Source organism: Glandiceps talaboti, chromosome 8, assembly GCF_964340395.1.
Source record: "Glandiceps talaboti chromosome 8, keGlaTala1.1, whole genome shotgun sequence".
NCBI lineage: Eukaryota > Metazoa > Hemichordata > Enteropneusta > Spengelidae > Glandiceps > Glandiceps talaboti.
The window spans coordinates 12301684-12328212 of record NC_135556.1 but is presented as its reverse complement, the minus strand read 5'-3'; the positions used below and the strand labels follow the sequence as shown (position 1 = coordinate 12328212).

General features: G+C 34.5%; 1 protein-coding gene across 3 annotated transcripts in view; it reads left to right on the top strand.

Annotated features, from left to right (window-relative positions):
• The window catches only part of LOC144439491 (putative phospholipid-transporting ATPase IA), a 64485-nt gene that overhangs the window by 15854 nt on the left and 22102 nt on the right, over positions 1-26529 (top strand). For all 3 annotated transcript variants that reach the window (XR_013481105.1, XR_013481104.1, XM_078128787.1), the window contains exons 4-27: positions 4976-5074; positions 6639-6684; positions 7003-7043; positions 7582-7655; positions 8371-8574; positions 9020-9131; positions 9582-9638; positions 10886-10988; positions 12264-12391; positions 12831-12997; positions 13713-13779; positions 14244-14358; positions 15239-15321; positions 15430-15479; positions 15874-15943; positions 16171-16255; positions 16533-16585; positions 17128-17262; positions 17605-17695; positions 19106-19260; positions 20436-20518; positions 21432-21537; positions 21816-22004; positions 23743-23817. Coding sequence is in view for 1 of the 3 variants with exons in the window: in XM_078128787.1 (XP_077984913.1) it covers positions 4976-5074; positions 6639-6684; positions 7003-7043; positions 7582-7655; positions 8371-8574; positions 9020-9131; positions 9582-9638; positions 10886-10988; positions 12264-12391; positions 12831-12997; positions 13713-13779; positions 14244-14358; positions 15239-15321; positions 15430-15479; positions 15874-15943; positions 16171-16255; positions 16533-16585; positions 17128-17262; positions 17605-17695; positions 19106-19260; positions 20436-20518; positions 21432-21537; positions 21816-22004; positions 23743-23817 (2388 nt within the window). In the remaining 2 variants the exon portion in view is untranslated. The remainder of the gene's footprint in view (positions 1-4975; positions 5075-6638; positions 6685-7002; positions 7044-7581; positions 7656-8370; positions 8575-9019; positions 9132-9581; positions 9639-10885; positions 10989-12263; positions 12392-12830; positions 12998-13712; positions 13780-14243; positions 14359-15238; positions 15322-15429; positions 15480-15873; positions 15944-16170; positions 16256-16532; positions 16586-17127; positions 17263-17604; positions 17696-19105; positions 19261-20435; positions 20519-21431; positions 21538-21815; positions 22005-23742; positions 23818-26529) is intronic.

Below are 26529 nucleotides of genomic sequence, written 5' to 3'. Positions count from 1 at the left end.
GATCTAGTGACATAGACATACATGCATTGTTATGACATAGACATGCGTTGTCATGACGTATGAATGACCAGAGTATATATTCCATATTTTTTGCTCAACTTGGCTCATGCATGACGGTATTAGTATGGTTGTGATGCTATAAATCACATAAATCAGTCAGCTATTCATTAGCTGAAAACACTTTTTACATACTAACTAGGTTACAAAGACCCAGTGGCACATTAAGCTTATAAAAGCAATCAAAACAGTATTTATAATCATCCATAAACTTAATTCTGCCACAGCCATATTCATCAAGTCAGTAATACATACTAATTAGTTCTTGTATTGAAGATCAAAGGTTCTTCGCTTGTTCAGGTCAACAGGCTTTGTCGAATTACCAAACTTTCTGGTGTTACTGCTAGTATACTATTGATATGGACACTATGAGCAAGTCTGGTGTATACTACAGTGGAAATGCTATACTTTGGTGTTATGGGTTGTTGTGTAATATGATTATATGAACACATTATCAATCAATTCAGGTAATGATGATTGTCTTCCTGATACAACTTGTTGTAATGCTGACCAAGATGTGTGTTTACTGAGCATTTTAACATCACAAACATGATGTAAGCATCCACATCTATTTATCATTACAATTAATGGTATTTTTGGTACAGTAAATGTATGTACAGCTGACATGAAGACTTGGCAGAGACATAAAGATCTCACAACAGCTGACTATGTCCCTAATGAATTAGAATTCTGAAAGTGGAAAACGGGTGATCCGTGTGTTGGGATGATGAATCACCTAGTATGATGTATGCTGACTTGACTAATGAATATTGAAATGTAGTTAAAATCTGACACAATACATGTGATTATTCAGACTAGACCTTGTTATGAATTAATGTCAAATTTTTTATGTAAAGGGAAAGGAAAATATGTTATCATGTATTGTAATGTACATGTACTTTGTCACAAGCTTTGGAAAAAAAATGTGTTACCAATCTGTATATATATTATTAGAATGAAGGGAATATTTATTAAAATACGCTTTTTAATTATTATGGACATAATTTGATTAGTCATTTAAAATTATACACATTTCTGAATTCAATTGTAAATTTTATCGATCTATCATTAGATGTTATTCCCAATATTTTTCTTCATTCAGCCAAGGAAAGTATGAGTGACCTAAGGAGTCTTTGTAACTATAAGTCGCTAGACAAGTAGTGACAACCCTTAGGTCATGAGTATTTTCTGGCTGAATGAAGACAAATATTGGAGAATAACATAGTTATACCAGTGACGGTAATTTTTACACTTTGACTCATATTTCAAACACAGCAGAACCAGTGGCGTAGACACACGCTGTGATGACATATGATGACCAGAGTATATATTCCATATTTTTTTCATTCAACTGAGGCTCTTGCATGGCATAAGTATAAATATATGCATCTAGTTAGCAGCGTGCTCTCCAGAAAGCCAATATGACATGCCACTGACAAAGCAGTGTCTTATGACAAACCAGAACTTGGTGTTTCCCTATTTCATTTACTACATATAATGACAAGAAAATCCAGTGTTTTATCATTTTGATGGGCAATGAAAACATTGTTTTTAATTGAGGGAACATTGTTGTAGTTTGAATATACTGAATACGTGGAGCCTATCAGCAAAAGCAAAGAGTACACATTACATACATAGTACAGGGTCCGATATATAAATATCATATCATGAACACATACAAAACATGTAAACATATTGACAATAGGGTTACAGACTCGAGTATAGGAACAGGCTAATATTAATAACATGAGTGTCAGCTAATGCCAGACGAGTACCCTCAATTACAAGAATTCTTGTGATAGAAAATCTTGGCCCTAAGTCCTTCAGATGTCAGTATTGCTATTATCAACAAAACTAGAAGATGGAGAGTGTTCAAATCCAGGGGTTATTAATTATATAAGGTGTTCTGCATCACTTACCATGTTGTCAAGACGATATGTAAATTTGTCAAGTGTGCATGTAGAGTCGATTACACATCACAAACACAGCAGTATTACATTGTCATAAATTCCATCTTTGTCTACTCCCCAAGTCACTGCAAAACATACCCCTACCTGGCCCTCAACACTAAATTTGTTGAAATTCAGTCTATTCTCCCAATTCACTACAAACATTCATTCTGCCCCACTTCCTACCCCCCCCCCCCTCCCCCTTCCCTCAATACCACATTTGTATACTACATTCATTGAAATTCAGAGTGTTACAGCCTCTGTATAAATATATTACCTGAGAACCTTACAAAATCAGGAGTGCTCCTAGCAACTATCCTGTGTGAATGTCATTCTGTACATTCCATATATCCTGTGCTGTGTCCAGGTTGGGCCATACAATCTAATACCTTTCATACTAGTACATGTTTTGTATGCACCTCAGAATTTAAAAATCAAAGTTTCACTGTTACTTATTGGTTCAGGAAAACTCAAACCCATTCTCTGTTGAAATCAAAAAAAAAAAAATCAGGGGTCACCATACAAATTTTTGAACTAGAGGGCAAAGTGTTATCAAAATGAAGCCATTTTAGAATCCAATATGGCCACCGAATACTATGGGAAATAAAAAATACTATGTATTGTCAGTTTCCTAGAAAACAAGATGGTGAACTCCAAAGTTTATTTCATTTCAAAATAACCATGCATTAAGCTTTAATCAGATGGCCCCCATCATTTGAAATAGTATACTAGCAGTAATGCCAGCTTGAATGATAACCACCCCACCCCGAAAAAAAAATGTCAGCGATATCCTGAGAACCACTACATAAAGTCAGCCTATACATACTGGTATATGTACATGTATACCAGCAAAATACCGTAAAAAGGGATATGGGATGTACTGTTCGCTTTTGCATCATAAAACCTTTTCTGTATTTGTAATTGTTATGGGGTGAATTATGAGGGTAATCAATTACTGGCTTTATAGAAATGCAGTGTACTAAACTACCAGCATCATGAATTTGGTATTTGTTAAATGTAAACAATGACATCAGTGTTGTCTTTGAAAGTGAGAGCAGACAAGTTTGTTTGTATATGATGATGTATCCTGTTGATTGTCAAACATTGAAAAGTCAGATTAACTTTAAGAATGTACTCCACAGGGCTTACAGCTAAAATGACTACTTAACTGACTGTTGGTTTGGTGTTTGGTGTTGTTTTGACGTAGTGTAAAATTGGAACACGGTCGTCAGGAACTAGACTAGTGTTTAACTCACGTAACATGGCATTTTTTACACACACTCAGACAACTTCTAATGCAAAAAAACCCCACCCAACAATTAGGTGCTGTGTACACTGGGGATGTAGAAGTAGTCAAGTTGATATGTTGATTATCAGTTAGAAATTAGTAATTGAAGCCATTAATCATCAAGTCCATGTGTAATGTTTTCAATAGAAGCCTGTTAATTGTTACTGCACTGTGAAAGAATTGCAATGTTTGTCACTATTAAATGTGAAGGGGGGGGGGGGCAAAGTCTCCTGCTGTGTGTGTTGTGTCTCTGTTATTGTTAGCATAGAGTTGAAATTTGTGTATCTTTGTGTAAAAAAACCTAATGTCCCATGAATGAAACACCAAACCAACATCATTTTAGCTGTAAAAAGTGTAAGGTATGTCATGTCGTGTCATGTTCTGGTTGCCAGCCGGATGGGTGAGGGTGTTCAGACACATATTTTATGGACTACCCCATGCAGTGATTTTCATAAAACACTGATACAACTAGTCTTGTACAATGTAGTAAGACCTCAGAACTGTGTTTGGAAGGTTCCTGCACAAAAGCTGACAATATCTCTGGTGCAAAGCCCTCAACAACACTTTTGGCACAATGCAACCTGTGGTCCCTAGAGCTGTCCAAGCACCTAGCAGCCAGCCATATCATGTAGCACTTACAGTCTATTTCATTGAGTCCTGTTCATATTTAGTTTCCATGCAACATGCGTCCAAGAATTTTAATCTTTTATTATACCCAAAGAATGAATACTGTTAAGGAATTATTTGTATAAACTATTAAAATGTGAGCTAATATTCTAAAATTTGTTTGGTTTATCAATAATTTCTCATATTAGCCATTTTTGGTGTGATTTTATAGATCCATAAATCGTCTATAGATTTGTGTAATGTCATGCTTGATTATCAACAAATTCTTAAATTCAAGTTGGCGGTATTTTTGTTCACACTATGTTTGATTGGAGATCCCTAAATTGCATTTGTGCAATGTCATGTTTGATTATCAATTATGTCTTTATTAAAATTGGCAATAATTTTGTGTGAACTATATTTGATACTTAAACTGTCCAATACAATTTAGTGCATTTTGTGGTTTGATTATTAATAACAGAATGATTATTAATAAAGTCATATTTGACATATTGGATTTGATTAGAAATTCAGTAATGAAAATGAATGTCGTTACTGATTGAATGTATGGAGATTACATTTCCACTAGAAGGACAACAGAATTACAACTGCTGACATCAGACCATGGACAGATGGAACCTGTTACAGACAGGGAAAGTAAACTGAATTGGATTAATCACACTTGACATAACAGGTTAGAACAGCAGAGACTTATATTACATTGCATGGTTTGATAAGAACAGTTTTATGGCCTCTTTATGTGTACATGAAATGCTAAGGGAATTGGAAATTTGTCTGTGAATGTGAACTATTATGTAAAGTGGTCATAAAAATGTTCTTATCAAATGATGGAATGTAATACTTGACTTGTCTCTCATGCTGTATCTTGTGTTATTAATCCAATTCATTTGTTTACTTTCCCTGTTTGTAACAGGTTTCATTCGGCCATGGTCTGATGTCGGCAGTTATAATTTCACAGGAAACACATTGTTTGAAATCTCAATAAAACTTATATTACTGTTTTAATAGATTTCACTGTCATCCATAATAATTTTCTATTTTATTCATCTTGCAGCAAATTCCCCGTGTTTCTCCTACTGGTAGATATACAACTTTAGTACCACTACTATTTATATTATTGGTGTCAGCTTTCAAAGAAATTATTGAAGACTTTGTAAGTACATTAAATATTACATGTGTACCAGAGATTATGTTCACCGGTATATGCATATAGTAGTGGTATTTGCACTACAGTGCAATACCGAAAAACAAAATTGCACCATGTATGCAAATGATATGCAAATGGTTATGTAATCATTTGTTCAGGTCAATTTGTTGTTTCAGATAAAACATTATGTAATAATAACAGAACCCCATGCCCACTGGAGTTCCAGTGTGGGTACTCAGAGGTATATTGTATTTGCACCTATGCTTGCAGTGTTTTCTGCTGTACTTTCACTCACTATGCTCATAAAAGTACTGCAACAGTGAACACTGCAAGCACTCATGCAAATACCTCAGGTATGCCGCACTTGCACATCATGCGTGGGGTTCACAGGCTGTCGTATTATTCATTATTACAGTTGTGATGTGGCCAGTGTGCCCTCTAAGCCAATTTAATGCACCACTGACGCACACAATTTCTTGTGACGCACCAAAATTTAGTGTTCCCCTATCTCTTACTATGTGGTGACTCACAAGAAATGCCAATTTTTCTCATTTTGACTTGCAACAACAACAAAATTTGGCTATCATTAGAGGGCACACTGGATGTGGCATGTATAATATTTGCAGTTCTAATGCAAATCATGTGACTGGATAGTACCAGGTTAATTTTGTGGATTGGAAGTAATAAATTTTAATTTAACTCATTCAGTCAAATATGAGGGTAACATATGAGGTAATACAATATGTGAATACGGTATTTGAATATTATTATTTAACTTGTTATGAAGGCAAAGCTTATAATAAAGATGGGAATGAGTAATGTAATATTTTTATAACTTGCTCCATCATATTATATATGAGGGTAGAACTATCCTTACAGAATTTGTCAGATCTCTCTGTGGTTTAAGAGACCACGTTGGCATCCAAGCTAAGTCATATTAGGGTAAACTAGTTAGATTTCAATCAGCCAACTGCACAGTGTATGTGTACTGAATATTGACCAATGCTCGTAACATGTCACTACTTTTTCCTTAATTTATTGACCCTTGTAAAATACATGCAACCTTTCAAGGAAATGATGCAGTGCTTCTGCATGTAATTACACGACTGCTCTCTTGCAGTTACATGTATTACTATGACAAATTTGTAACATCAAATATTAGTCATACATGCATTTATTTTTACTTTTCTTGCAGTCGAAAAGTTTGTTAACTTTTAGAATTCAAGGAAATTGAACTGCTCATGTTATTGACAACACATAGTGAGAATACTTCCATTCTATGATTCATAGTCAGAAGGTTTTGACATGACCTTCTTAGCATATGCAATACTTGCCACAAGAGGGCGCTGTTTTAAAAACCTTGCCATCGACTTGATACACCAAGAGTGTGGGGTCCAGGGTCCATGTTTAGGGAATAGCTTTAGTACTTGTCAAAGTCTTTAGGAGTGTTAGCTATGTTTTGCACTTGTTATCACCATAGACTGGAGAATATGTGAAATGAGGAACTTGTGTATCAACTTTGTTTATCTATTCATGTATTAAATTACTTCTTGTTTCTTTTTCCAAACAGAAACGTCATTTAGCAGATGATGAAACAAACAAGAGAAAAATATCAGGTATGAGATGTGAGATAGCAGTTCTCCAAACTGTCTTTGTGGAATGCAAACATTAGTTCACAATTCATGAAATAAAACACACACACATAGTTCATTGTTTGGCTATGAAATTCTGCAAATTCATCATTTTAAAACAATAGAAAATAATATGATTTCAAAGTTACCTATCGTCACATTTTCAGAAATACCTTCTTTTAAATTATCTTTACTGAATATAAAAAATGATCGTACCAGTTAATTTACTCAAAAATTCAGCATACCAACTGATATAGTAGTCTAACCTTTGTGGTTTTTTTTTTTTTTTTTACATTTGTACAGTTTTACGTGGAGGTAGATGGGTTACACTAAAATGGAGAGAGGTAAGACCCATTTACATGTCTCTTTTTGATTTACACCAAACAAATAGTTCTGAAAGTGTGTAAACAAATATGAAAACCATGTGTTGTACAGAAATGTAAGACTATTTATTTACAGTCCCCCATGACATGTGAGTGTAGTGTAATATACTGTGGGTATTTGCATGTGTACTTGTGTTCTCTGCAACTGTACTTATATGATTGAAGCACTGAAGTAACATAATGCAGTAGAAAACATTGCAAGCATGAGTGAAAATACCCCTAAGTTAGTAAGTACCCACATCAGCACTCGCATGACATGTGGTTCTTTAAGTATTTACATTAATATACAAGCAGCAAATTTCACACAAAAAAAGTACAAGATTTTGTGTACATAACAATTTGATGTTATTGTAAATATTGACCAAACAAAATAGACACTAACTGTTTCCATTGTTAAAATAGTTAATACTTAAAACCAAAACTGATCAATATATTGCCATGAAAGATATGATGTATATTTTCAATGTATATTTGCACTTCTATGATGATAATTTTACAGGTGCAAGTAGGAGACATTGTGAAAGTTGTGAATGATCAGGAGTTTCCTGCTGACTTAGTTCTACTGTCATCAAGGTAAGCTATTAAATTGGCCATATGGATCAGGATTGGGTATTTATTTTGGATTTTGGATTTTGGATTTATAAAACAATTTCATCTAGTAGTAGATAGCATATTTGCCATGGGAAGTATTCTGTTAAAGTTCTTTGAAGCATCAGGGTAGAGTTGTATTCGGTCGAAGTTCAGATAAGAAAGTCAGAAATATGCAAATTGCAGAGATGATTTCTGAGACAGAAGATAATATCAGCAAAAACTTAAGATCACTTAGACATTCCAGAAGTGATAATGTACAATTAGTTTTATGTAGGCAAAGTCAATAAATGAAGTTTATAATTTTAACACCATTGATTACAGTATTCCTATGAATCATAATACCATATCATTGTTTAGTATCTAGTACTGTATTCAAGCCTTGCTACCTGACAGTTCAGTTTCTAAATAGCGAATTTGCCTGGGCAAGATTTGAACCATGAATGTGCCCCACTCAACCCAGCCGTATAATTGGGGACCTTGTAGGATAGAGGTTGCAATGTGAAAAATCATATGGATTTCTAGGACAACAGGGATTGTGCCCTCCCAAGGTAGTGAGGATTTTATATGGAAAGGGTTGTTGTGCTACTATAGGTCCATGCCAGTGTTAGTCTTTCTAAAACACTTTGAGCGCAGTGTGAAAAGGATCTATAAAAACTTACAATTTTTCGTTATTATTTAATTTTCATTTTGTTCTCAGTGAACCCCAAGGGATGTGTTACTTAGAGACTTCCAATCTGGATGGTGAAACTAACCTGAAACTACGTCAGGGTTTACCACAGACAGCAGGTCTTCTTTCACATGAAGACGTAGCAGCTATGGAGGGCCGTATTGAGTGTGAAGGGCCTAATAGACATCTCTATGAGTTTGTTGGTAATATAAGACTACGTGGCAGTTCTAAAATGTAAGTTGTGTCTCTAACACTTGTCATTTTAGCAAAATTTGTGTCTTATTGTACTTACCAAAATGCAATGGTTCATTGATTCATTGTGTGCCATATATTAACAATATGCAACAAATTGATTTTATTTCTTTGGAAAGTTGTAATAAATATTCCAAAAAACAAACCAAACAAACAACAACAACAACAACAACAACATGCAACAACTTAATAAACAAATACATGCTATGGATAAAATAAAGTGATTTGAACACATTCCAAAGTCTACCAAGGGGTATTTGTTTATACACAAAAACCAACAAGTTGAGCAAAACAGGATTAAAATGCATAATTTATAAATACTACAATATCATAAATTACTGAATTGCTGAATTTCAGTAGCACATTGCATGAACTTTACATTGCTACATTTGCACACTGATGTATTTGACATTCTCTTTTTTCAAAGGGCTAATCCTCTAGGACCAGATCAGATTTTACTCCGTGGAGCTCAGTTGAAGAACACACAGTGGGTGTTTGGAGCTGTCATCTACACAGGACATGAAACTAAACTTATGATGGTAAGCCAAACATTGGTCTTGGATGTCATGGTGTGTAGGCAGTGCATGACTCCTTCTTTAGAAAATCTATTCTGGAGTACTCACTGGTTTCACCACCATCTCATAAACACTGCCTGACTCTCTGTATCTGTATCTGTATCTGTATCTGTATCTGTATCTGTATCTGTATCTGTATCTGTATCTGTATCTGCATATATCTCTCTCTGCATCTCTTTATCTTTCTGTTTCTCCAGTGTGTGTGTCTGTTTCTGTCTGTCTGTCTGTCTGTCTGTCTGTCTGTCTGTCTGTCTGTCTGTTTCTGTCTGTCTGTCTGTCTCTGTCTGTCTGTCTGTCTGTCTGTCTGTCTGTCTGCCTGTCCTGCTTTCTCTCGTTCTCTCTCTATCTCAGTTTTTAAGGTGAAAGTGACGGGTACTCATATGTTACATATAATCCTCTATTTTACTTGCATAGAACTCCACATCAGCACCTCTGAAGCGGTCCACTATGGAAGTAATGACTAACAAACAGGTAAGAAACTGGTTGTCTGGAGTTTAAAGGCACAGCGTAGCAGTAGAAGTAGTAGCAGCAATAGTAGTAGCAGCTAGGAATAGTAATAGTAGCAGTAGTAGTAGCAGTAGCTGTAGTAGAGTGAATATGAGAACTGAAAATGTCATGTTTAGATGTTTTCTTTGTAGGAGATATAGATGGATGTCACAATATACCATAGAGGATGTCTGGTGAATTGAAAAATGAGTGTGATTGATATAACATGCCAAGTTTGAAAACTAAAACCACACACATTAAACACGCCCTAGTAATTGCAAGGAAGCATCAGTTGATACATTAATCACATTTACCCCCTACGAATCCAGTCATTAAATATTTATCAATATAGAGCTCCAAGTGATCAAGCACAGGGGGACTTTACAATTATTGGAACAGCTATGCACACCAGCTGTACTGTCAAGCAGGCACAAAATACAAACACAGGGACTGTCTGGGCTATGTTGTAATGTACAAATAAGGACTGTTGTCATTTTTGGTCCCTGCGTACAATTCATATGTATGCAGGTAACTAGTAGTCACATCTAGTGGTCTCATTAGCTGAGATGACTGACGACCAAAATACCATAAAGGATGTTGCCATGGTAATCAATATAATGGCATATCCAAGATGGCGATTGCTAGTTACTTGTGGTCTCACATGAACTGATAGGTCACACAGAGACCAGTGAATTGTATTGTACAGAGCATGATATACATCTATGCATTACTATAGTAAGTAGAGCCTCAGTCTGTGGGCACCCAATGAGCACATTCCTCAACCTAAGTTGAGGGCGCACTCAGTGGTTGCAATTCAATGACTGATGCTATAGTCATGCTATGGCTTCACCAGATCATCACTACAATCAAGATATGGAATTAAATCACCACCACAGTGATATATGTATTTTTACAGATTTTATACATGTTGATGTTATTGTAGACTGACAGGTCAACCGTTGTGGGCGCAGTCTAATCTCCCTTTCCTCAAATCAGGGGAGGCTGATGGACCGATGACATCACTACAGTCTTATATTATTGATGTCATGATAGTTGATGTGTATATGTGGTTATTTCTACAGATTTTATACATGGTCATATTATTGTTGTTATGATAGTTGATTAGTTGATGTGTGTATATGTTGTTATTTGTACAGATTTTATACAATCACATGTTGATCTTATTGTTGTCATGATATTTGATGTTTGTGTATGTTCATTATTTCTTACAGATTTTATACATGTTGATATTATTGATGTCATTGTCACTACTTAGTACTATTGCATCAGAAATATGGGATGGTAATCATACAGGGTCACATTGGTACTTGCCAGGTGAGTAGTTGATACTAAACTTGAAGTGAAATACCAAAATATGGAAATTATTGAATAGTTCATACATTCGACAGAGTACTGTATAAATTGGCAGGAAAGATCAGTAAGACATGTATAGATAAGAATGACACATGGTGACACTTGAAGTAAGATCAGATATTATCAATATTATTACTTATGTACCAGAGATTACTTACACTGGTGCACACACATGCTAGTGGTATTTGCACTGCAGTGCAATACTGAACACATTATTGCATACCTGCATGCAAATGAGGATACGATCGTATGCTAGACACGAAATCACATGTATGATTTTTATGATTTGTATGGAAATTTGCCATTTCAGATAAACATATGTAGTGAAAACAACCCCATGCTACATGTGAGTGCCAGTGTGGGTACTCGGGGGATGGGGGGGGGGGGGGTATTTGCACTCATGCTTACAGTTTTCTCTGCTACGCTCGTGAAAGTGCAGGAGCAGAGAACACTACAAGCATTTGTGCAAATACTCCGAGTACACCACACTAGCACTCATGTGTCATGGGGTTCTGTCATATTATTGTTATTAAATTACAAAATTTGGTATGATTTTGTCGTAAAAAATATGATTATAATTTTGACTGTAAAACATAATGATTTCATTTAGAAGTGCAGACTACCTATATGTTTATAGCCATTCTCTTTGTATCCCATATGGTGCATCTGTCAAGTATTCTGTGCCTTCTGTTAAACATGCAAACCAAACAAAAAATTCACTCACATTCAGTTGCAATAATTGTTACTCTTTTCTCGGTCAACTGGGTAACATACAAGTAGTGCATGCATCAATTTAGTATTTGTGAGAATCAGTCCTCCAAATTTGAAGTATTAACATCATTCACCAATCAAAAAAATATTTATACAAGGATATCTCACAAAATAAGCAAAAGGTATGGTGTGACAGAGATTTACTTTGACTAGGCGTATTATGGAACTCACTGTACATGCATGAAGCCCATAGAGATAATATTTAAACGGAAGTGGGAAAAAGGGTGGAATTGTACTTACGGCTAACATTATTTCTGCGTGTGAACAGTGAGATTTGCAAAGTGGTGTCTTATGACTTGCTTTTACCCAACTCACAATATATCAGAGTTCGGGGGTCATTCCATGTCATGTCAAGTCAGGTCAGGTCACACAGAGGTCATCTCTTGTCAAGTCATGTCACTTGTGTCATGATGTCATTTCACATTTCATTTCTCTAATTGTTATTTTCCCCATTTTACTTTACAGACAACAAAAGTGGTAATTTTTTCATGACTTTCCTGACATTTATTATCCTGTACAATAACCTAATTCCAATCAGTTTGCCAGTGACGATAGAAGTAGTCAAGTTTATACAGGCTTTCTTTATCGGCTGGGTAAGTTACAAATTCAGTTTTAACAACCCTTCATGAAAGTTTTTTATAGCGAAAAGACATTAAAATGGCACAAGCTGAGTTTATCAACTTTTTACTCAAGTGAAAATACTTACATAATAACCTTAATTAAACTATTCTTCTAGTATAATGTTGATATCAATGCAAACCAAGTTCTACAGAGAACATTACAATTGTCTTCATGCATTGTTAAAACAGTTGACTACATAGCAAGTATTTCCTGGAAAATTTTGTATATACAGTATGTATGTATAAAAAAGTACTTCATCAGATCATATAGAAGTTATACCTTAGTTACATGACTCAGTCAATTGCAAATGATGGTTAAGCATGCTTTAAATTTAGGTAGAATGCTGCAAGAATTACACCCCCAAAACAAATTAACTTTATACAGAAACTGTTCCATTTGTTTTACCTGTAGGATATTGATATGTACCATGCAGATAGTAACACACCAGCCGTGGCTAGAACCTCCAATCTCAATGAAGAACTAGGACAAATCAAGTACATTTTTTCAGACAAAACTGGCACTTTGACCAGAAATGTCATGGAGTTCAAGAAATGTACTGTGGCTGGGATAGTGTACGGGTAAGTTGAGATTACTTGGAACATAGCATGTTAATGCAATTACTGCAGTACTTGTAACAATATTGTTACAGTATGTCTTCTTACTAGGCTCTAGTGAGTACTGCATTGTGCTAGATTTGTACTAGATCTTCCAACACTATTATTCACTGTAGTTGATGGTTCAAACCCATCAATATTGTGGATGAACTAGAGATCATGTAACATTATTTTACCAAGTTTCAACAGAAACGAAACTTTTTTCTCACATGTACCTACTACATGTATAATAATAATGCATGTATGGTGCATGGAGTGTATCTAGAAGTCATTGTGTTAACCAAGAAATTACATGATTGCAATTTCTATGACCTGCCTTGGGAGCAAAGTTCTATTTCAGTTAACGAGTTAAGAGTTTGTTGCATTTGTTATGTCATGCTATAATGTTCACTTCATGTCACATCATACATCATGTTATGTTGTGTCCCATCATACTGTCAGTTTTCAAAATACTTACAGTTGAACTCTCAATATTCTGCACTAATTAGCTGGCAACTTCGGTAAGTTGCTGTCCAGGGACATTACTGCAATGCCTGTAAATGTAAACTGACATCCAATTACATATGTATGAAATGTTGGCATCATTCATCTCAAAGGAAAATGCTATTTTCATGATATATACAATTTTATGGACAGAGAAATCAATATTTTCATCTGACTTTTTCTTTGCTATGTACAGAAATAATGGTGAAAGCGAAGAGACATTCAGTGATCCTCGACTCATAGAAAATCTACACCAAAATCATGTAAGTTAAAGTCTGAAATCGTTGTACATAGTATGGCTATGATAGTAATCTTTACGGCCTGGATAAAGATTATGTTTTTTGCAGACCGAGGTTGTACAGTGGAGGCCGTATTACTGAGGTCTGCAAAACTCATAAAGATTTTATCGCATACCCTATGTAGTGATATGGAAATGTCATTTGAATGACATAGTCACATATTAAATTGATAGTTCAACATTATTTTATATGCAAAAATGTCATTTAAAAGATTTTTTTTTAAAAAATGAATCACTATAAAGCAAACAGATCTTGAGAAACATGTCACTTACCATATTTGGGTAAAGTGTGCCAGGGACAGATACTGAAAATTATTATTAAAATTATTACATGGGTTCGGTGCGTACTTGCTCGCCATTGAATTACATACTAGGAAGAGATACTGGGTATATGATAATATTAGTAACACTGATATTGTCCATTTACAGGAGACTGCCCAGGAGATACGTGCATTTCTAACTATGCTGGCTGTATGTCATACAGTTGTACCAGAGAAAGATAGAACAGATCCTAGTATTGTAAATTACCAAGCTGCTTCACCTGGTAAGTTACATGAAAATTATTACCTGTGTAGAAAGGGTCCTCTACTCCCCCAATGATTTTCTTTGTGAGAAGGCTTATGAGCTTCAGTCACCTTCAGTGGGTATAGATGCTTTATACTCTCATGAAGATGAAGCTGTTGACATTGAAAGTTAAAATGGTCATTCGATCAATCAATCAATCAATCAATCAATCAATCAATCAATCAATCAACCAACCAACCAACTAACCAACCAATCAATCAACCAACCAACCATCCAACCAACCAATCAACCAACCAACCAATCAACCAACCAACCAACCAATCAATCCAAAAGAATTTCTGTAGTGCCAGACTCCAAAACCACACATCTGTTCAATGGTGCCAAAACGGTCAATTCTAGACTGTAAGAGACGTCGTGTCACTCCACCCTCACCAGCCTCCTCTCTCTATGAGAGGCGTTAACCGATGTGTGAGGGCGCCCAATCACGGCATACCTTACAGACTAGGTCAATCCATACTGAATGCTTATTTGAACAGATGTGTCTTCAATTTGTTCTAGGAAGTGTTTAGTTTTGATGCTTGCCTTTTAATTATCCCTAGTTGTATAATATTCCTAAGTTTATATGGGAGTATAGTTTGAAAATGCACTCAGCCACCAAGTGTCTTGTTCTTGACTTCTGTTTATGACCCCCAGATATTGATTGACTATTGAGACGTTAGTTCAACTTATATAGAGATTTTATTACCATATAAAAGAAAATTTTACAGTTCATACAATAAAGTAGACAGAGGTTGTTTATTAGGTAATGGGAGAAAAATAGCTGACCCCACAGATATTGGAATGTTGCAAGGTTACTATTAAAGCAAGGTATCTTGTTGTATCCTAATTACTATTTACAGATGAAGCTGCTTTGGTGAGAGCTGCTAAGAAGCTGGGTTTTGTTTTCAGTGTCCGAACACCAGAATACCTGCTGATTGAAGCAGTAAGTTATAATTTTTTTTCTTCTGTGCTGAGGTTTCTATGAATTGATATTTTTTGATATCTTCTAAAAGTTTTTGTTAATCATCTATGTATTCTTGCTCCATTGTAGATGGGACAGGAAGAGAAATATGAAGTATTAAATGTCTTAGAGTTTAACAGGTAATGTCTCTAATTTAGCTATCATTCTCTGTGTGTGTAAAGATATAAGTTAGAAGTACAAAACAGTACTCCTAAAGTTTATCATAATCAAGTGTAAGGTGTCAAAATGTCAAAAATTTGGGATAAATTGGAGAGAGAGAGAGAGAGAGAGAGAGAGAGAGAGAGAGAGAGAGAGTGAGAGAGTGAGTGAGTGAGTGAGTGAGTGAGTGAGTGAGTGAGTGAGTGAGTGAGTGAGTGAGTGAGTGAGTGAGTGAGTGAGTGAGTGAGTGAGTGAGTGAGCGAGCGAGCGAGCATATATGATGAAAGTTTTTGTAAAAAAAAAGTGTTTAAAGATAACAAAAAATTACGCTTTCAACAATACCAACATACTGAACTTTAACTTTTACCTATGCAGCTACCGTAAAAGAATGTCTGTTATAGTGAGAACTCCAGAAGGCAAGATTGTACTGTTCTGTAAAGGAGCTGTAAGTATCTCTTTTTGTTTTACTTTATATCAGAGTTTAATGAAGGAAGTAGAAATGGAGATGCAGCACTTTGTTTTTCATATCTACTAACCAATTATCATAGTTAGACACAGACTTTTTATCAACTTTCAGCATTGTTACTACACTCTGTAAAGAAAGTATTTAGGTAGTCTTGGTTTGAGTTATTTAGAAATGATGATTTTATGTTTTTTTCTTTGTTATTTTAGGATACAGTTATATATGAACGTTTGGCTGATCAAGAACCACACAGAGATGTCACTCTTCAACATTTATCTGATCTTGCTAAAGAAGGTGAGTTGTCTCGTAAATTTAATGGTAAATGGTAAACATGGTAAATCTATATGGGATAGGAATGTGTAGTGACCTAAGTGATGAGGTTTATGCTTTTCAAAAATAAATGCCACCATCTAGTGTTGTGTTAGTTCACATCACATCTGTTATTGTGTATAAAACTTAACATTCAAATTTTAAGTAGTCCATTTTGTGTTGTGAGTACATGTGTTCATGAATAAGGACAATGATAGAGGGCGCTGTTTATAATGGTCTCTGTATTTACACCTTCCCACAGGTCTGAGAACACTTTGTTTTGCTGTTAGAGATATCAGTAAACAAGAGTACGAGGTAGGTTGATTTATATGTATCTAACATCAAACTACATTTGGGTATTGTGTTATACTAGTTGTATGAATTCAGTGCTTTGCAGTGAAGCAACTTTTCACTACAGAAGCAATTTGTTACTAAAGGCCCGTACAGTACCACGTTCTCGCATAAGTGCTATCTTATCAGAGGAGTATTGTAAAAATTAGATCGGATAATATGTATTAGATGAACACTGAATATTCATGACTTATGCATGCTTATTATCGCCAGATAAATAGTCATGAATATTTAGTGTGCATTGAATATAAAGATTGATATTTGCTAAACTGCATGATGGTGTTTCACTCAAAGAGCAATACAAGTGAAAAGGAGTTTCAATTTGATCTTTCTTAGCAACTTGGCAAATTATGTGATGTGAAATCATGAAATGACTCTCCTGAACCCATGTTTGTAGAAAAAAATAAATTTATTTCTTGGAGTGGCGTTCTCCTGTGAGGGAATAGAGTGTTCAGAGTATTGCAAAGTCAGATTTGAAATGACGTGTTGTTGTTTTCTTTCCCTAGGAATGGAGTGAGACTTATTACAAAGCTAGCACATCATTACAGAATAGAGATACTAAACTAGATGAGGCTGCTGAATTGATTGAGAAAAATCTACACCTGTTAGGTGCTACAGCTATTGAAGACAAACTGCAGTGGGTGGGTATAACAGAAGTGTTGTTTTAATCCTTGCTTCACAAAAGTGTAGAATAATTTGTGTCGATTGAAAGGGAAAATGTATGTTCAGGACATGGCCATTGTCATATACACTAGTTGTATTGGAGCAGTACAGTATGCTGTGATTGGTAGATCACCCACACAGACAGGTTTGAGGTCTGTCGTTGAGGGCGCTATAGTACTGTATTGTGAAATGTGATTGAACATGTGTAACAATGCAGTGTATCTCATCTCAAACCAGTCCAAAGAGATGTGTGTTTTCAGTTGACTGAATGATAATTAGATGACCTTGTCATTTTCAATGTTTTTGTTTGTTTTACCCAGGGTGTTCCAGAGACTATTGAAACACTCGCCAAAGCAGATATCAAAATATGGGTTCTTACAGGAGACAAGCAAGAGACGGCTATTAACATTGGTAAATAAGGCATACCTTTTCTGTTCTCAATCCTATACATATGTGTTTTGAGGTACATAGTTCTACATCCCACCCCCACAATGCCAATCCCATCCGATGAATCACGGAAGGTCAAGTTTGTGTGCTGTATTAAACCACTGTTACACATTCAATGATTCATGTACATGCCCAATATGCCTGCATATACGAAAATTAAAACACAAAGTTTCATTACTTGACTTAAACGGAACTGTCTTGTTTTACTTTTGAAATGATAATAACAACTTTGCACATTTAATAATTACACTAATTATACCAAATAAACATTCCATGTGTACAATAATAGCTGTTCAAGATACCTTTAGTCTAAGTGTAATTTTATTCTACCATGCACAAGCCAAGTTATTTCTTTGAACTGAAAATATGGGTTATATACTCTGGTCATTCTACATCATGACAACCTGTGTCTATGTCACTGGTTCTGCGGTGCTCAAAAGATGAATCGAAACGTTCCAAATCACCATTATTTTTTATAAATTTACATAAATTTTACTTGAAGAGGTATACTCATGTTATATCCAAAATATTTTCTTCATTCAGTGGAAAATTACTCTTGACCTAAGTGTTTGTCCCTATTCATCTAGCAACTCGTAGTGACAAGGCCCCTTAGGTTACTGTATTTTTTGGCTGAATGAAGAAAAATAGTTGGGAATACATTTTTTTTTAAAATTACATTGCAGTTACTTTTTATGAATATTAGATGGATTCATACAGTAGCTATGATAGAAAAGATTTGAAAAGATTTTTAACAGACTCAGATTCTTTTCTCTTCTATTTGTAGTTTGTGCAATACAGCTACCATGGGAAAGAAACAAAAAGAAAGATTTGTGTGTGTGTGTGTGTGTGTGTGTGTGTGTGTGTGTGTGTGTGTGTGTGTGTGTGTGTGTGATTAATATGGTGTAGCTACCATGGAAAAGATTTGGGGGAAAAACACGACAACAGTTTCCTTTCTCTTCAGTTTGTAAATTCAATGCATATAACTAAAAACATATAATGGGAAGGAAAGAAAACAGACACAGGTCTATTTCTCTGAAATTTACAATTACTATATAAATTATGTAAACTAACAAGGAAAAGATTAGAAACATTGAATTATCTTTCTCCAGTGTTGATAATGATAATGTTTTCAGTACATCATTATACATTGATTACTCATTGTCCTCAAAATGTTACATCCATCAAAACACGGACTGGAAATGTTACATCCGCCAACACTGATTCGAAATGTTACATCCATCAGCACTGATTGGAAATGTTACATCCATCACACATTAACGGTAATGAACATTCAAACGATTATAAATTAAAGTGTATGTAATTTCCCCGTGGAACAACACTAATCATCCTGTATTCATCACTTAATGTTTGTAGGTTTCTCATGTCGGCTATTAAAAGAATCTATGCCATTGATTATAATTAATGAAGAGAACCACGATGATACTCGAGAGACGTTACTACGACACATTACCACATTTGGTGATCAGCTCGGCAAAGAAAATGAAGTCGGTCTTATTATTGATGGACTGGTATGCAATCATTTGCTTTCAAATTATTCATAATAATGATTTTTATGTATTAATAATAGTAATATACATTCTGTATCTTTATATATTATTTATGGGTAAATGTACAAACAAATCTGAACTCATTTTTTTTTTTGACATTTGATATTTGCAATTTTCCTTTGTCAATTTGAAAACTTCAACGTATTATAACGTTTGAACAAATATTTTTATATTTTAAAGGGGCATAAGCTGAGTTCATATATTTTGGTGGAGGGATAATTTTTGCTAAACTTGTGGCTTAACTTTAATACAACAATATTTGACCAACTGTACCTCATAGCCTGTTTCAAGCTGTGCTAAAACTACCTACTAGCAGCTAGTTTCTCTATTGATCACAGTATAATCTTTCACTCCCTGATGTTTAATTAGTGTATATTTCACCAGTGGAGTTTGAAGTAGATCTTCAGGATATCAACACTGTGGGCTATCTAATCTGGTATAATAAACAAAGTTGCAATGTTGTATTGTGTTCTAGTTGCTAATTTAACATCAAATTTTGGAGTTGTTTGTTTCCCATCTGAGTAAATGTATGTGTGTCATATTATCTGTGTAGTGACTAGCCAGTCTTGGTCTTATCAACAACCTGTTTACAATTAAACATCAGGGAGTGAAAGATTACACTGTGATCAATAGAGATTACTTGCTGTTAGTAGGTAGTTTTAGGATAGCTTGAGACAGACTAAGAGATACAGTTGATTGAACTTTGTTGTAATTTGTGTTTAGGTGTACATGTAACTTAATAAATGATTCATTAAATTCAATATAATTTACAGCTAAAAACAGGAAGTGTTCCCCTGAAGACCGTGAATAACACAAACATTCATAATTTAGTTGGGTATTACCCTAATATTCACATTTCATGGTATAAAAAAATGGTATAATGCCAAGAGAACAGATCATTAAAGCAATTTAGAATCATTCTTTGACAAAATTCATTTTAAAAAAATAAAATTGTTCCATGTGTACTAAAATTTTACCCAGTACATACAACATAATTTGACAAGCTGATAGCTTCGACTGCAATCTGTCAGTCTTATTCATGCTATGATAGATTGCATTGTGTATTAAAGTTGTTCCTTATTTTCATTTCGTAAATCATTCCAACTAACATAGATGTTTTTTTTTGTTTATTGCAGTCTCTTAAGTACGCTTTATCCTACGAACTAAGAAAGGACTTTCTAAATCTCGCCATATCATGTAAAGCTGTTATATGTTGCAGGTGAGTACAGTACTTATTGAATTCATCGTTTTGTCAATTCACAGGTGTTGAGAAATATGACAAAATGAATCTAAACAGCCAAGCAGTAATTTCAAATTAACTGTCTACAATGTGACATACAAAACAGTGAATAGATGCTTTTAACTACTCAATTTTAAAGTAAAAGCAAGAGAGTATTGTATTTTCAGGTTTATTAGTTCAACTGTATGACCTCATCATACATTGAAAGATACCTGGAAGTATATGGTAAACATCAGTAGTTTCCCATGTATTCCTGGACTGTAGCCACCACAGCATCATAGCCAGTGATGTCCAAGAACACAACACAGGGTGAACGTCTATACAGTATAGGATACTCAAGGGATTAAAGATACCTCAGAGAGTCCAATACAGCAGTTTACAAACTGTTCCATATCTTCACTAACCCTTTAAAAGTTTACACCCTATTTTTAAGGTGTAAATACATAAAGTTGCCAGAAACCAAGACCTTAAAAGGTTAAAGTTTTCCCTACTCACTGGTACTGTTGTGGTGTTGTCATCAACTCAAATGGCCTGGTCCATTGAGGCTGTCAATTCACTAATTCTACAGTATGATATGTATATAGAAACAGGCACTAGAGAAAGTGTGAGTCTGAATGTTCATGGGTCGGACTCTGGGTTCATGCTTAGTAATGAAAATTTCTACTCACAGAGTCAAAATTTACTTCCAAGTTTGACTGTGTGAGTTGAAATTTCATTACTAACGAGAGAGAAAGTGTTTTCTTTTTCTCCTAGATGGAATAATTGATCATTGTGTACACTCCTTTCATCATTTGTGTTTAGCAAAAGATTATGAGTGCCAAAGAGACAAATCTTTCTAAATCTGTTTCCATTGGACATGTAATGTACGTTATCTCTTATTATACACAAACAGGGTATCTCCACTTCAAAAGGCTGAAATAGTTGAAATGGTGAAGAAGAATTGTCAAGCTATAACGTTAGCTATAGGTGATGGAGCCAATGATGTCGGTATGATACAGGTAAATAAGGACTGTTGTCTTAGAAAGTTTACATTGTTCGTTTATTGATACAATCTACTATTGCTGGTGATAGTCTAAGAATATTCAGTATGGTGATTTCATACTAGAGAACTGTAGACTGCTTTTGAATGTGCTTTTCATGGAGTGTGTGTGTGTGTGTGTGTGTGTGTGTGTGTCAGTACTTTTACATTTCAAAATTATTTAATTGTGACATAATTACCTATAGAATGATTTTCTTCACAACTGTGTGACATTTCTTGATCTATACCAATTTACAGGCAGCCCATGTTGGTATAGGAATCAGTGGCCATGAAGGTTTACAGGCAGCTTGTGCATCAGATTATTCCATTGCACAGTTTAGGTTCCTTATTAAGCTACTGTTAGTACATGGTGTATGGAGCTACAACAGACTTAGTAAAGTTATTCTTTATTCATTCTATAAGAATGTAACTCTCTACATAATAGAGGTAAACATCTCTTTATTTTTCATTTAGTAATGCATGCAATCATTTCCTTACTATCACAGTTTTCTGACATTCATCCCATTTCTTTATCACCATAATTTATTTTCTATACAAGTTGTGGTAAATATCCGTAGTCCTCAAAAGTTTGTGAATGTCTATGTTGATACAGTAATCTGATGAGCTTGCATCTATATGTCTAAAATTGATTTGAAACATTTCACTTTTCTCAATACATGCATGTGTTTATGTTTTTGCCTGGTGAGCAACAATTTTGTTGCAATTACTGTTATTAAACTCAAAGAGACCGGTAGCATTGTTTGGAATCAATCATCGTAAATTCAAACAGAAATAGACTGATGCTATTGTGGAAAATGTTTTTGTACAGAATGTTAGAAGCCAAAACTCATTACCAGATTGGAGTATATTTTGAATTCTAGCACTTATTTCAAAGTTGTTAATCTCTCTACATGATAAAAAATAAACAGCTTTATAGATTTTTTTTGCGACAAAAGATAAATACTTCATAGAATTATAGTACTTCAAGAAAAATTCATTTCTGAAGATTCAGCGTGTACATAGATGATATGATAAATTGCATGACAGTAGTATGATGAAATAAACAAAGAATTGGCATGACTTGACTCAGTTTTGATTCTGAACAAAAAGTAAAATGATGGCCCAGAACAAGATCGATGCAATTCCTATGTTAAACGATATGACATCCCTCTAGTTCTGGGCCATTGAAAATACTTGGAATTTATGAATATGAAAATTTTTTAAATTGTGCAATTTATGAAAGACATGATCATTTAAAATCAACTAGTCAAAGTAATCTATAATCCATCATTATTTTTTTGCATGATTTTGATAATAGACATGATTTTAACAAATATTGAATGTATGGAAGGATTTGCATGATCTCACTCTATGTCAAATTGGCGTTCTTATAAACCAGAGAGTTTCAGTTAAAGTTGAAAATATTAAGTCGCAGAATTTCAACCGTTTGAAATAAATATGACAAAAAATAGTTGTATGAAATAAAATTTATTACAAACTGTGAAGTTGAACACTTGCAAATGAAGGCAATATGTTTGGTTAGTTTTTTAAAGTGCTACTATGTTTGGTGTGTCAACGACAGAAGGCATTCGTATTTGTCATCGGCGTCACTCTGCAGAGTTAGTATACGCCATATTCTTGTTATCAGAAAAACAAAAAAATTGTATAGTTTGGCCACTAGGAGTGCTGTTCAGAAGCACCATTTTGGACCAGAAGTGAGGGTCATCATAGTTGAGTACTTATAGCCTCCTTTGAAAAAGAATTATAATTTCCCAGGTCATGGTAAAGTTTGTGACATTTGCAACCCGTCAAAACATTGTACTAACTTCTAGATCACATTTGAGAACTCGCAGGGTGTTATAGCCATATTTTTGTTGACTGCTACATTTGCCGTGCCATGATTTTAGCCCTCAATTCTCCTCATATGGATCACCCTCTTGTGACACTTCTTTTGGAAATAATTATGAGATGAGTAACTAGATTATGGCATATTTCACAACCTGACAGAAAACATTGAAAATAATCCAATTCTGTCGATGTTGAGATCAGAAATCTTTCCACACTACAATCACTGTCTCATCCTTCCAGTTAAAATTTCCATAATTATAATTGTCATAGAAAATCTCTGTATAGTTAACCTTTAAAGCATGACATCCATTATTAACTCACTACACATTTCATTCAGTTCTGGTTCATCTGGGTAAATGGTTTGTCAGCTCAGATCCTCTTTGATCGCTGGTGTATAGGTTTCTATAATGTGGTAAGTTTTAGATTTGGTGTAGTTGTAGTGATGGTTATTAACGTTGTATTTGCATGAATGTGTCTTCTAACAGCTGTTAGTCAGCTTAAACTTGCAGTGTGTTGTTACCATATACATGTGCAATCAAAGTATGGACGTATATGTCTTCAATGAAGACTTGTTTTTGATTTTGTTTCTACAATCTTCAAATTTGATAGATTTCTTCTCCAACACACTGTAACTTTAAACTGTACTGGTGTTAGTTGTATGATATATTATGTATTTATATTGTTGTGTATCTCATGTTTATTTCTATATTATTTGTTATTGTTGTTTTTTCTTACCTCAGCTGTGGTTTCAGATTATATGTGCCTTTTCTGGGGAAGCATTGTTTGATTCTTGGTGTATTGCATTTTACAATGTGGTAAGCTTCCCCATTCAACACCCCCCCCCCCCCCCTTCCCCCAACCTACCATATCTCAGCCTCACAAATAACATTGTCTGAGCTCCATCTTTTGAAATATTCAATGCAGAAGTGAATCCACAGTCTCTACCCTTACTAGTGCTGCCCACAATGGCATGTACAACCACAACTTGATGCAATACTTATTAGTATTACCGAGTTAATGGACACAGAAACAGAAATATCAAGTCAAAATAGGAGTGATATGTGTACAGATACACAGATGTAATTTTCAAATAGTTACTGTTATATGAATGAAATTGCCTTATCATATGAATCATAGAAGTTAGAATGAATGTCCATGAACTTTGCATTCATAGTTACAAATAAAAATTCCTACTCACAGACTGAGAAAATGTTTTTGAAAGTTAGGCCCAAATTTTCAGTACTTTAATACTAGTTCTATGTTAATCCTAATTAGATAATGGTTAATTTACAATGGTGGAAATTTTTCCTATTTCTAACTTAAGATATAAGGCTTATGTGTCCAAAGTCATTGTGAAAATTGGACAATAAAATTATTTTACTTCTTGTGACTAATTTATTTGTTAGATTTATGATGTAGGTACCAGTAATAATAGACTGATGATGTGAACCAAATTACATTAAATATATGTTCAATGAGTGTGCTATGTTCATGATTCTAGTATAGCTAAAACAGGAAGTGTTCACCAGAAGACAATGTGTAACATTTGATGATAAAAGCTGATTATTCAGCAAATAGAGGTTGTTGGTACTGGTTTACATAGCAGGGTTGTAATGGCTGAAGAGATCTCTAGTTTTGTTTACATTCAGTCAATTTGGAAAATATATGACTTATTGACTCAATCCCGCCCTCTCCCCACCCTTGCCAGGCCCTCTCCCCTTTATTGATTCATTTCTAAGACCATGACCTTTATATACATGTACACATAATGCAAGTCGTATTGAACACAATCAAGTAGTTTGCCAATATTTTTCTTTGTTCTGCTATGGAAAATATGAGAGAGATTGGCTTTGCCACAATAAGCCAATAACAGGAAGTGATGAACAAGTATTTTAGGGCTAAATAATGACAAATATGGGAATGATAAAATTATACCTACGTAAGCATATAAAGGTATCAAATATTGGGAAAAAACAGTGGTATTGGACATTTTGACATATACTTGAAAATACAAAACCAATGGCATAGACATGTGTTGTCATGACATAGAACAACCAGGGTATCAATCCCAAATTTTTTTTTGAAAGTGTTCAACTTGGCTTTTGTGACATATAATTAATAGACAGTATATTTGTAACGCTATTCCTGTCAAAGTTGACTTTATTTCATAGTTTTTATTCTTGTTTTAATTCTCCATAAATGTTTGTGTTGTGTTTAGGTTTGATATCATTATACATTTAGTTCATTAGATTTTAAAGGGAACACCACTCCACAAAATAAAGGCATTTTCATGAACTTTTAGATTCTGGAATGTCAGTTCATTGTTTCACATCACCTTCATTATGTGCACTTTGAATTGAAGTAACTGTTGTCCCTGACCCCTTATTTGGAGATCTTTGCTGTAAGCTGCATTGCATCGTGGGAGTCAACAGAAATGTTTATGCAATGGTTGAAAAATGAATATCCATGACATTTGTCCCTGAAGTAAATAGGCACTGTTAGTGTTCATTGGCTCTGTTTGATTCAACCACACAGAAACCAGTAAGAAACTACCCATGCTACACTATTAAAGATGGCAATGGTGATAGAATAGTTCCTTCCAGAAACAAAAGTTCATGAAAATGCCTTTCTTTCCAGGGTGTTCCCCTGTAAGTTTCATCCTTATATATTATTGTATATAGTTGTATTATGATATTGAGTCACTTTATATTCAGTGTTCCCTCTAAACGAAAGACAATTTTTTGTTGCACGAGAAAGTGATAAAACTTTGGTTTTCTTGTGAGTTGATCACCACACAGTCAGCGATAGGAGAATGCCAAATTTTGGTGGGTCTGGATCGAAGGTGCATAAAATTGGTTTAGTGGGTGCACTGATCATGCCTTAGAAAAATGAATAGCTTTGCCATCAAATAACCATTTCAACACATACAAAGATAAAAGTAACATCATTTTCACCCATTCTTGTAAAGATAAAAAATGTCAAACTATAATGACTGTTCCTTGAATGTTATCTTGGGTATTTCATGTTAGTATTACATATTTCCATTATGAGTAGAATAATAATTAATATAATAAAGTGTCATTCATACAAGTAATATAAAAAACAATATTATTATGTATATTCC